This window comes from Tiliqua scincoides, chromosome 5 (genome assembly GCF_035046505.1).
Source record: "Tiliqua scincoides isolate rTilSci1 chromosome 5, rTilSci1.hap2, whole genome shotgun sequence".
Taxonomy (NCBI): Eukaryota; Metazoa; Chordata; class Lepidosauria; order Squamata; family Scincidae; genus Tiliqua; species Tiliqua scincoides.
In genome coordinates this window covers 75,398,609-75,410,982 of record NC_089825.1, presented here as the reverse complement: position 1 = coordinate 75,410,982, position 12,374 = coordinate 75,398,609, and the positions used below count along the sequence as shown (strand labels likewise).

At 44.8% G+C, this 12,374-nt stretch overlaps 1 protein-coding gene across 4 annotated transcripts in view; it reads right to left on the bottom strand.

Moving 5' to 3' along the window:
- Positions 1 to 9,558, bottom strand: part of LOC136652069 (charged multivesicular body protein 3) — a 31,573-nt gene extending 22,015 nt beyond the window's left edge. For 3 of the 4 annotated variants that reach the window (XM_066628919.1, XM_066628914.1, XM_066628916.1), the window contains exons 1-3: positions 9,417 to 9,558; positions 8,633 to 8,903; positions 1,175 to 1,314 (exon numbers count right to left, since the gene is read on the bottom strand). In XM_066628919.1, coding sequence (XP_066485016.1) covers positions 1,175 to 1,314; positions 8,633 to 8,858 — 366 coding nt within the window. In that variant the 5' untranslated portion in view covers positions 8,859 to 8,903; positions 9,417 to 9,558. Of the gene's footprint in view, positions 1 to 1,174; positions 1,315 to 8,632; positions 8,904 to 9,409 lie in introns of all 4 variants that reach the window. The other variant, XM_066628915.1, reaches the window with a different exon arrangement.
- Between the last annotated feature and the right edge of the window lie 2,816 nt (positions 9,559 to 12,374).

Here is a 12,374-nt window from a genome sequence, read left to right as displayed (position 1 = left end):
TTATCAGTTCATAAATTACAAGAACTGAAAGCACAAACAGGGAGGATCTAGCTTCCTCCTTTTTTTTAACTGACTCTCTCATATTGCATCTTCATCAAAAGCAAGGTAGAAACAAAGCTGGAAAAAGAACACCTTCCTTCCTTCCCATTATATTCAAAGTGCATCAGCATCTCCTATTATACCACACACACAAAAAAAAAACTTAGAAGAAAAAGTGCAACCAAGACAAGATGCACAGTTCATTGTGGTAACGAAAATCAGAGGTTTTCTGTGAAGCCTCTTCTACTGAAAGTGGTCTTGTTGCACAAAGCCCTGCCCCTTGGGAATATGGCACAACTGTAATGGAGATAAGCATGACCCTGACTGTTGATGGTCTCCAGCCAGCAGCTTGTGGCAAATGTTGCCAATTGATTTTTTAAAATCCTGTTTTACTTCTTTGTTCTTAACAACAGCTGTAAAAATGTATAATTTTTTTTCCTAAGCAGTGCAAACTGCTTTGAGAAGTTTTGGCCTGAAAGCTGCTATACAAGTACCTCAAACAAATAAATAAAAAATGCTAGCCTAGGTCCCCCCACATTGGTGGACACCTTTCTAGACCTCATGTAGGGAGAAGTGAAAGGACATGAAGGCTGATCCCGACATGGCCGTGTGGGGTTAACATTCTTAAAATGTTAAGAAAGGTAACATTCTTTGGCATTTGACACGAGTCTTGCTCTGGATCTCTTCTTGAACACAAGTTAAGTCTGCAATCCTATGCATACTTATGTGGAAATAAACCCCACTGAACTGTGTGGAATTTACTTCTGAGTAAATGTACACAGGATCACAGTGTACATTTCTCATTGTGTTAATCTACTCATTTCTCAATGAGTTAATCTCATTGTTTAAAGCAGAAATTAACATCTAACAAACTGTACCTGGAGAGTTAAAAATTGTACTTGCCTAAGCTGAAGCCATGACACTTGCAGCCAAATCATAAGGATGCCTACTTGGAAGTAAGTCCCGCTGCATTCAAGGGGTTAGATTTCTCAGAAGTTATATTTACAATTGCAGCTACAGATATGCAACAAATACTAATTATGAACTTTAAGACATGGTGGCACAAAGTGATCACCATTATTGGTAGTATGAATTCAGAAGCTGCTTTTACTTTCAAAATGAGCATATTTAATACCTGTACAAGCCAGATACCATCCTTTGTATCTTCTACCAGCTCATAAAAGTGCATTTCACCACTGAAGTTTGTGCTAGAAACAGATTCAGAAGCTTCTTCTTCCTTAAGAGCAGAATAAAGTTCACCCTCCATGAGGTCTCCTGAGTAAAATGAAGAAACACCAATTAAACTAATCTCCCAAGGTCACATTAGTCAAAAGGCTGCAATAATAAAATTATACTCATACCTTGCTCCATATACTGTTCATTAAGAAAAATGCCAACTGAATGAGACTTAGCACTTTTTCACATTTTAATCATACTAAAATATTTTTAACATGTTCTTCAAACTTTTGCTACGTATAGGATTTTCTCAGCTGCAAGGTACAGTTTCCCCCCCCCCCCCCAATGCTGCAGTTGGTTGGTATTCTTTTACTTGGTTGCCTCCATCAGAACCAAATTCTGGGCATTTTACATACTTAATAGTATACAAAAACTTCTTCGTAGTCTTAATGAAATGTCTAAACTGCATACAAGTTCAGAATGCTTGTCACCATCTTTAAAGACAGAATCCTCCCATAGACCAGGAACTGAAAAGTGAAAGCTACCCTAGTCTTTTTCTATCTTTTCATGTCTGTAAATTAAGTACATTAAGGACCTTAATTAGGGTTCAATCCTGAGCTCCCCAGTGCTGGTGCTCCAGCCCCACCACCGGTGCTAGGTATCATAAGGCACTCTGACACCAACAGGAGACAGCAGCAGCCACCAAATCCTATATCTCCTCCCAGCCAATAGCGGATGCAGTTCTGAGGAGACCCATTGGGACCAGCAGTATTCTACCTGGGGTAAAGGAACATATATTCCCTTACCCCAAGGAGATTTCAGCAGCTGCTCTGGCCCCACAAAACACAGCAATGCCATTTCAGTGCCACTGTACCTTGCAGCATAGGATTGGGCTTGCACGTCTTGACTTTTCTATGCAAGGGATTGAATTAAACCAGGACTATTCATACACAAAATGTAATTTAAACCAGGATCCAAAGGAGGGCTATGCACCGTCAGATTTTCGTTTGCTGTTTTAATCAGGGTGGTTTGCATATCGTTTTATATGAGATGCAAGCATGTGTGTTTAATAGAGGGAAACGTGGCTCATCCACATCGTTTTCTATCACCCAATCAACGCTATGTATGTCTAGTTGAATTAATTCCCATTAAGTTCAAGGTAAGGGGGAAATTTTGTCTGGTGAATTTTTTCCGAATCCTATCAATCTGGTTTTACAGAGACAGTGCCTTAATTGCTCTGGTGGATAATCTACATTAGAAATCAGACAAGAGAAGCGAATTCCTGTTGGTTCCCCTGGATTTCTCAACAGATTTTGATACCTTCGTCATTTTGATTCCATGATATTCATCTAGACCGGACTAGGATGACACCATTTTCCAAGGCCTCCAGTTATTCTAGATGGCAAGTCTTAGACGGTGGTGCTGGGAGACTGCTGTGCTGCACTACTCCACTCTGTCTTTCCCTTTGGGGTTCTACATCACTCCATCTTGTTAATTGCTGCATTATGCCACTCAGGGGGATTACCCTGAGAATTGAAGCCTGGTGCCATAAATAAGTTGATAACACACAAATTTTTCACTCATTTTCATTGGAATACAAGGAAGCAGTGGAGGTCTTGAACTGGCGTCTGAAGTCAGTGACAGACTGGATGTGAGTAAATAAACTGAGATAAAACACAGACAAGACAAGATTGGGATCTAGCCTATTTTGAATAGTGTTGCACTCTCACTGGAACAGCAGCTTGGGACGTTATTGGGTGAGATGCAGCTTCATGAACTCAGTAATGAAAGTGGTCAGGAATGCTCCCCCCCCCCGTTTAGGTTGGTACACTATCTGTATCTTTTCTAGGTGAAGTCTGATCTGGTCACAGTTATGCCTGCTTCTGGTAACATTCAACCTGGATTATTGTAATATTGTCTATATGAGCCTACTTTGAGAAGTGTTCAGAAAAGTCAGTTGGTACAAAATGCTCAAGCAAGAGTCCTAACAGAGACTTGCTGGATGGAACATATATTTCTAATCTTAGGTGGAGCCTTGCTTGCTCCTCCAGAAAATTCCATGGTCAACAGCACATTTGGCCTTGTGAACAAAAGTCACCTTTAACTTCCTGACTTTGGAAAAACAAGTTGTTAGCAAGATAAAAGGAGGACCCCCAACCCTAGCTGACCTCACCAACTTGATGGCCAAACTCAATCAAGGAGGAGCACTAGGGGAGCAACTGACCTGCTGAGCAGGGTACCACTCTCTTAGCCAGGCACAAGAACACCTTGTATAAGCACCTTGCCAATATTGTATACTGACCCGCTGGTGCTGTGTTAAGCTACCTCCACTCCAACCAAAATTCAAGGACTACCATGCTTCCCTCCTTTGAGACAACGAAGACTACCACCTAGTTTCTTGGCTTGCTCCAAAGCCATTTTTCAGATCTTGCTTGCTACTCAGAGAATTGCCTGGTCATGGCACACTCATCCCATGATTCTTGCAATGCATCACACCTCATTCAGCAGAAACAGACACCTTAGCCCTAGGTGCAGCCTCATTACTGACCCACAAATGTCCCTCTATCTTTCCTTGTTTGTCTCACGTGCAGTTAATGACACATGGTATCATTTTTCTCCTTTGTGTGAATGCACTGTTGTTGGGTTTACATGGAATACTTTATTTTGATTCCCCTTCCCCATTATTAACTTATGCACCCCCCAAAGTTTTGCTGTACCTTTCATCCTCACTTTCTTCTTCAGTCCCCACCAGGCCTGTGTCACTGGCCGTTAAGTAGGATCTCAGCACATGAGCTACTTTTTCCCTCTTGTGTGCATGTTAACATGTGTTTAAAAGCACAGCAAGCAATACCTGTCTTACCTTCCCTGACTTCCTATTGGTTTCTGGATCCTAATTTGAATGGAACGTTCAATTCCTATATGACATAAACCAAGATGTCTAAAGAACTATCACTTCCCATATGAACCTACTCAGGTCTTCTATCTCGGGTCTTCAATGGGGACCACTCTGTGTCCCCCTACCATCCTACGGGGAATGAGCGAGTATGTTAAGACATGGCCTTTTAAGCTATTGTGCACAGGCTCTGGAATTCCCTTCCTGTAGAAGCCTATTTAACTCCATCACTTCCGGCTTTGTGTAAAGACCTTTTTTTGTTTCAAAAGCCATTTGGAATTGGGACAAATTGAATAGAAATGTATGTACTCTAATCACACAGGCCAACACACATTTTGCTTCCTTAAACATTACACCAATTCCTGGGTATATTTGGGGTGCTGATTCCAAAAATGGCATCCGTTTTGCCCTATCACGTCTAGTTTTGGAGACACGGCATAGCCTCTTTAGTGAATGGTTCAAGCACCTTCCTCATGAGGAAGCCTACACCATGGCTTCCTCATGAGGAAGCTGCTTGAACCATTCACTAATGAGGCTATTCTATATCTCCCAAACTAGATGTGATAGGGCAAAACAGATGCCATTTTTGGAATCAGCATCCCAAATGCATATCAAGCACTATAAAGTTTGGGAAAAACTTTTCTGACCCTCAGTTTTGTAGGCCTGTGGTATGGTACAGTGGTTACCATTACAACAGTTCCCAAACTGTGGGTCACAAAACAGAAAAGGCTATGCGTGTTAAGGGTTAAACAAGCTGTTACTTGGGGTGGGTACTGCTGCCCAATTGATGTTATAGCCACACTCCTTGGCATTCAGGCAGCAGCAGCCTTTATGGCAGTAGCAGAATAGGCCTGATCCAATGAATGAGGAGCTCAACAAATGCTCCAGAAGGCAGTGACCCCCCCTTCCCCAATAGTAAAAAGGATAAAAGCAAAGGCTTAAGTGACTGGTAAATTAAATCACTTTTTCAAAGGCATGTAAAGCTTGGTGGGTCTCAAGAGAGTGTCATTTTAAAATGTGGGTCCCAGTACTAAAAAGTTTGGGAACCTCTGCTCTAATACAAATATTTACTTCTGTGGTTGATTAATCTTAGTCTCATTTGCTGTTTTTAATTAATGTTTGGTTTTATTGGGATATGTTATTAATATAGAATTTTGCCTTGTGTGTCTATAAAATAGAAAGCCCGGCTACAAATATTTTTAAATATAGTAGGCAGCCTTCAGTCTCGAAAGACTATGGTATCGCGCTCTGAATGGTGGTTCTGGAACAGTGTCTAGTGTGGCTGAAAAGGCCAATTCGGGAGTGACAATGCCTTCCACACTGGGAGCAAGTGCAGTCTGTCCCTGGTCTGTCTCCCTGGCTATGGGCCTTCCTTTAAAAAACTGTAATATTATATATCTGGACTTTCAGAAGGCGTTTGACACGGTCCCTCACCAAAGGCTACTGAAAAAACTCAACAGTCAGGGAATTAGAGGACAGGTCCTCTCGTGGATTGAGAACTGGTTGGAGGCCAGGAAGCAGAGAGTGGGTGTCAATGGGCAATTTTCACAATGGAGAGAGGTGAAAAGCGGTGTGCCCCAAGGATCTGTCCTGGGACCGGTGCTTTTCAACCTCTTCATAAATGACCTGGAGACAGGGTTGAGCAGTGAAGTGGCTAAGTCTGCAGACGACACCAAACTTTTCCGAGTGGTGAAGACCAGAAGTGATTGTGAGGAGCTCCTGAAGGATCTCTCCAGACTGGCAGAATGGGCAGCAAAATGGCAGATGCGCTTCAATGTCAGTAAGTGTAAAGTCATGCACATTGGGGCAAAAAATCAAAACTTTAGATATAGGCTGATGGGTTCTGAGCTGTCTGTGACAGATTAGGAGAGAGACCTTGGGGTGGTGGTGGACAGGTCGATGAAAGTGTCGACCCAATGCGCGGCGGCAGTGAAGAAGGCCAATTCTATGCTTGGGATCATTAGGAAGGGTACTGAGAACAAAACGGCTAGTATTATAATGCCGTTGTACAAATCTATGGTAAGGCCACACCTGGAGTATTGTGTCCAGTTCTGGTCGCTGCATCTCAAAAAAGACATAGTGGAAATGGAAAAGGTGCAAAAGAGAGCGACTAAGATGATTACGGGGCTGGGGCACCTTCCTTATGAGGAAAGGCTACGGCGTTTGGGCCTCTTCAGCCTAGAAAAGAGACGCCTGAGGGGGGACATGATTGAGACATACAAAATTATGCAGGGGATGGACAGAGTGGATAGGGAGATGCTCTTTACACTCTCACATAATACCAGAACCAGGGGACATCCACTAAAATTGAGTGTTGGGCGGGTTAGGACAGACAAAAGAAAATATTTCTTTACTCAGCGTGTGGTCGGTCTGTGGAACTCCTTGCCACAGGATGTGGTGCTGGCGTCTACCCTAGACGCCTTTAAAAGGGGATTGGACAAGTTTCTGGAGGAAAAATCCATTACGGGGTACAAGCCATGATGTGTATGCGCAACCTCCTGATTTTAGAAATGGGTTATGTCGGAATGCCAGATGCAAGGGAGGGCACCAGGATGAGGTCTCTTGTTATCTGGTGTGCTCCCTGGGGCATTTGGTGGGCCGCTATGAGATACAGGAAGCTGGACTAGATGGGCCTATGGCCTGATCCAGTGGGGCTGTTCTTATGTTCTTATTGAAGATGGCAGGCAACCTCATCTGCCAGTTTCCCAGCTTTTCCAGCTTATACCCACTCACCATAAATTGAAACTGCCTTTTGTGGATAGAACTTTGCCACTGTAGTAAACCACGAGACTACCACCCTCTCTCCTAAGTCTCATGTCTACAACTACAGTTAGACCAATCACTGAACCTACTCTCTCAACCTGATTATAACCAGATTATCAATTCACATGCAATTTTTATCACTTGGACATATACACCAGTATGTTTATTGTTTCTTCTACATTCTGTTTGTGTGTTTACACACAGCACAGATTGTAGATCTTTACACATATGGACTTTACTTGCACAGAACAGACTGACATAAAGCCAAAGTGACAATGTGTGATTTGGGGGCTAGAATTACCCCAAAAGGGGAGGATTGCTCTTAAGTAAAGGATGGCCACTTGCACCTTTCAAACTGGGCTGAGAGGAATGATGTTATACAACTCCCTTTGCAGGTTCTACTCAAACCTTTCCTAGTATCTCCTTCTCTGGGGAAAAAAGTGGAAAGTGTAGGGGGGGAGAGAAGAGATGCTAACTACAGATTGGAGATGGAGTTTTCCTGTGCTGAGCACCTGGGAAGGAAGATCTCCAGACCTGCTCACTAGGTACAGTAGTACAGTTGTCCACAGGTGTGCCACTGGAATTTGGGGAAAGTCATTTATTAGTAGGGTCAATGGGGATGTGAGCCCCCCACTGGCAGCATGGTAAAAAACCATGACGCATGGTCAATGGTAAAAAACCTGACGGTGTGCCTTAACAATTTTAGTGGCCTTGTCAGTGTGCCATGAGATGAAAAAGGTTGAAAATCACTGGTCCAGGGACACAAAGTGGTTAATCAGCCTTGCTAATTTTTGTCATCTGACTTATTATCTAATGGTTGACTAATGCTTTTTTATGTGACCAAACAATACCAGCACTATTGGTCACATTTACAGATACACAACAATCTTAAAGTGTTAAAGTTGAAGGGCTACATTTTTGAAGATGAGATATTTGTTTTGAAGCAGATAGACCTTTGGTACACTCCTTATTCTACAAACAACAGCTAACATTCAGACAAACTAAATTCTTCCTTAAATACTGTAAAGTTTGTCAGAATGTTAGCTGTTGTTTGTAGAATAAGGAGTGTACCAAAGGTCTTGTTTCTCAGTAAATTATTTTTGCTGTTCTAACAGGATATCAAACAATATCTTTTGAACAGAGGGTTTTATTAAAACTACACTCTTACTCACAGTTGCTTAAGATCTGCTGAATTCAGTGAGATTTATTTCCAAATAAGCATGCACATAATTAGGATGTACGTATCCTTACAAGCCTGTTACCAAGGTTAGTGAAAAGGCAGGTTGGATATGGTTAGAAAGTGCAACCAACATAGGCAGCAGTGAAGATTTGTCATAGTAGCTATTAATGCAAGCCAAGCATCACATGATATATTTCATTGTATGACTCTTTGTGGAATCTGAAGCATATATAGCACAGAACAATGTCAGAAAATATTCATGGCTGCTTTGGACTAGCTCTCTCTCTCTCTCTTTCTTCTCTCTATATTGTTGTGCAGTGTGTTCCATGCCAGCCTGTTCCTGCGCTGCACCCCCAGACATGGCCACATTTCAGCAATTCATATATAATCTGGATGCATTTCAAGCCTGAGGTCACTCTTTATATCACTTTAAATTTTTATGTAGCATTACTCTCTAATAATTTTTCCACATATCACATGATAAAGTGGTCCTACCTATTTAACAAAGGGAAAAACCTATGCAGGGAGGAAGATGGCAATGCTGAAAGGTGTAAAGGTCTACAAATGCAGACTTTGCTTACCTGACTTCTCCACCAGTTCCCTGACATCCTTCTTTTCCAGGAGCCCTGAATAGCCAAGCCCCCTGGATTCCAAAATGGTCTTCAGTTTCTTGAAGCTCAGTGCCACAGGGTCCACCAACTGGGTGGCAAAGAAGCCGGTTTCATACCACACAATGGCCTCAAAAAATCTGGCCAGGACAAAGAGGACCAAAAAATAGAGCAGCAAGAAAAACAGCTTTAGCCACATCTTTCCTTTGTGTGCTTCTCTGACCCTGCAGAGAGTCAATCAACCCTACAAGAGAGGAAGAAAGAAATGTCCTGATGGAGGAAAGAGAGCCAGGAGCTCATATTAACACCCCTGATTTCGTGGTCTCTCCTGTCCTGTCCTATGTAGAACTGTATAGGGAGAACTGTATATGTATAGAACTGGGTGTCACCCCCTCCCCTCCTATAAGGCTGAGGCAAAGAGACTCAAGGGGGGAGTGCACCCCTGGGGGTCAGACCAGCTCATCAGGGGGCAGACACCGAGTTCAGGCCCCACCATAAGGTCTGTGGGAGGCTCCTGTGTGTGGCCCCACAAGGCCTGGAGGCGAAGGGGGGGTGAAGGGGCACCGGTGCTTGGGGGGAAGAGGAGGGGGCGGCTGACGTGGGTCGGTCTCCAGGCAGGCGGCTGCTGTAGCTGCGCTGAGGTAAATGGCACCACTGGACGGTGGAGCGAGGGGGCAGAGGCGCGGGGGGGTGCTGCTTGAGGCGGGCGTTGGGAGAGGGAGCGCGGCCTGGCCGGCAGAGGCGCCTCACTCTTTACCCCTCCTCGGGCTGCGGCGGCCCTACTCCTTCCGGGGGGACCGCCAGAGGTGCGGCGGTGGTTAGGCTTCTCCGGGCCCCGTCGTCGTCTCCCCGCGACGGAGCGGAGCCCGAGCCTGAGGAGACATAACAAGTGACGTCTACACCCGTGGACGGCAGCGAGGGGAGGGGGGAGTGAGGGAGGGATGGGGAGGGGCGGGCTCTTCCTGGGGGAGGCCCCCTGACAGGCCCGCCCGCCTGCCACTCCTCCTCGCTGGAAACTCGAGCGTCGCTCCTAAGGGGGGAGGGTTTGTTTACGTCCCGCGGCCCCTCAGCAGGAGAGACGCAGGATGGCGCATGCGCCGCAGCTCCTTAGCTCACGCGCCCCCCCGCATCCCGCCCCGCCCTCGCGCACTGAGGCGGCAGGCGAGGCGACGGGGGGGAGAATCAGCCAGTGCGCTCGGCCCGGGCAAGCGGCTGCCGGCCCTGCCACGTTGGTTGCGGTGGAGAGGGGCGTCCCCTCCAGCCCTTTGCACCACACGCGCAACTGTTAGCGCAAGTCTAGGCGTGTCTACTCAGAAGTAAATTCCTTTGTCTTCAGTTGGACTTTCTCCCAGGAAAGCATGCTTAGGCTTGCAGGCTGTATAGGATGTAGCATTCGAGCCCAATCCTATACAGGGCTACTCAGAAGTAAGTCCCATTATGGTCAATGAGGCCTACTCCTGTGTAAGTGTGGAAAGGATTGTAGCCTTAGAGCCCAAGCCTATGCAGGACTACTCAGAAGTAAGTCTGAGTAGTCAATGGGGCTTACTCCCATGTAAGTGCAGCCTCAGGGCCCAATCCTATCCAACTTTCCAGCACCTGTGCAGCTGCAATGCAGCCCTGAGGAAAGGGGACAAGCATTCCCTTACCTTGTGGAGGCCTCCATAACTACCATGCCACTGGCTAAGACACAGCTACACCAGGGCCAGAAAGTTGGATAGGATTTGGCCCTCAGCCTCAGTGATTGACTGAGCGGTGAGCCAAGACATCTTCAGTTCCAATATCTCCTCTGCAGTGAACTCATTTACTGGCCTTAGGCCAAGCCACCCTGCTCTCAGCCTCAGTCCCAAGGAGCTTTTATTCCAAGATAACTAATAAAAGACAAGCAACTTTCAAGCAAGGATTGAGGGTTTGAAATATGCAGATCCTTTTACCAAAAATATCTACTTGTTTGCCTCAACATCCCAGTTACTAACAAGTTACCTCACATCTTCAATCACTGAATGTGACTTACAAGTGATTAGAGAATGGGAATGAATTCTAGCAAAAGTAATATAAATGTTTACCTTTTACATTTCCTTGCAGTTCTCTCCATGTCTATTTCTCTCATCAGCTCCCACCATTACGCATGCAGTTTGTCCCATCTACAACCTAGATGTAGGAACTAGGAAGGGGCACACAATGAGTGCCAAGTAACTGTGATAGGGCCAACATGGAACCATGATGTAAACATCAAGTGCATTCGGACAGGTAGGGAAGTAGTTTGGCTGGCAAATAGTGGTACTAGATCCAAATCCTAGGATCCAAATCCAAGGCCTAACCAACTTTCCAGCTCTGATGTAGCTGTGCTAATGGGGCATGTGCTGCATCCTGCAGTTGGGGGGCAGTCGTGGAGGCCTCCTCAAGGTAAAGGAATGTTTGTTCCCTTTTTTCAGAGCTGTGTTGCCCTTTTCTCAGTGCTGGAAAATTGGGTAGGATTGTATCTTAAGTGGACCAAACTGGTGAGGATGAGCGGAAGATGGAACATGGGAAGAGAAGTTTAATAGACAAATGTGTCTGAGTAGGCACATGTTTGATTTTCCATTGTTGATCCACAACTATATGGGTCACTTTTCTGAAGCACCCTAAAGCATATTAAAAACTTTAATTAGTTTTTAGTTTTAATTGAGATGCATTAATCAGTCAAACTGAGGTGGAAGATCAAAGTGCACTTTTCTAGATCCTTAAACAAATACTGTACGGTATGATAAAATCAGACGCAGCAAAATTCCAGTGCCACCATTGGCTGAATTCAGTTTGGATTTAGATTTTTGCATGCCACCGCAAGCCACCCAAATGGTCAATTTACTCATTTAGAAATGCTAATGTACTCTGGAGCTCTGAACCTAGACCAGTCGCATCACTAGGGAAGTGCAGGGAGTGCAGACTGCATCTAGTGACACCATGGGGCATGAAACCAGAATGACTGTTAACCCCCTGCAAGGCCCCCCATGCCACACACTTGGCTCTGCACCTCCTTCTGTGCCATCCAATCTCAAGGTCTTTCAGTGAGAGCTCAAAACACATGTTCATCAGACGCACAGGCATAACTGAGTATGAACACATATACGATTGTGTTGCAACTTGTGCAAGGTTGCAGTCCTATACACACATGCCTGGTATTGCACTGTTAGTCATATAACAGAGAAGGAAATTAATGGGGGCACCTCTGCCTTCTCCACAATTAGAAATTCAGTTTGCACACCTTCAATCTTTGTTGCTCCTATATGTTTCTTCTGTCACATCTCACCCACTAACAGATTCACATGCAAGTCTACACTTGCCTACTCAGAAGTAAGTCTCATGGGGCTTCTTCCCAGGAAAGCATTATAGCAGTGATTTTCAACCTTTTTAATTTCAGGACACACTGACAAGGTGCTAAAATTGTCAAGGCACACTATCAGCTTTTTGATAATTGACAAGGCACACCATGTTGCTGGTGGGGACTAACATTCCCCAATGGCCCTAATAATAAATGACCCCCAAATTCCCCACAGCACACCTGTAGACCATTCACAGCACAGCAGTGTGCCATGGCACACTGGTTGAAAATAGCTGTGTTATAGGATTGCAGGCTTACAGCCCAATCCTATGCATGTCTACTCATGTCCCATTGTGTTGGATGGGGCATACTCCTAGGAAAGTGTTACAGGATCGCAGTCATAGACTGTAAGGTTTT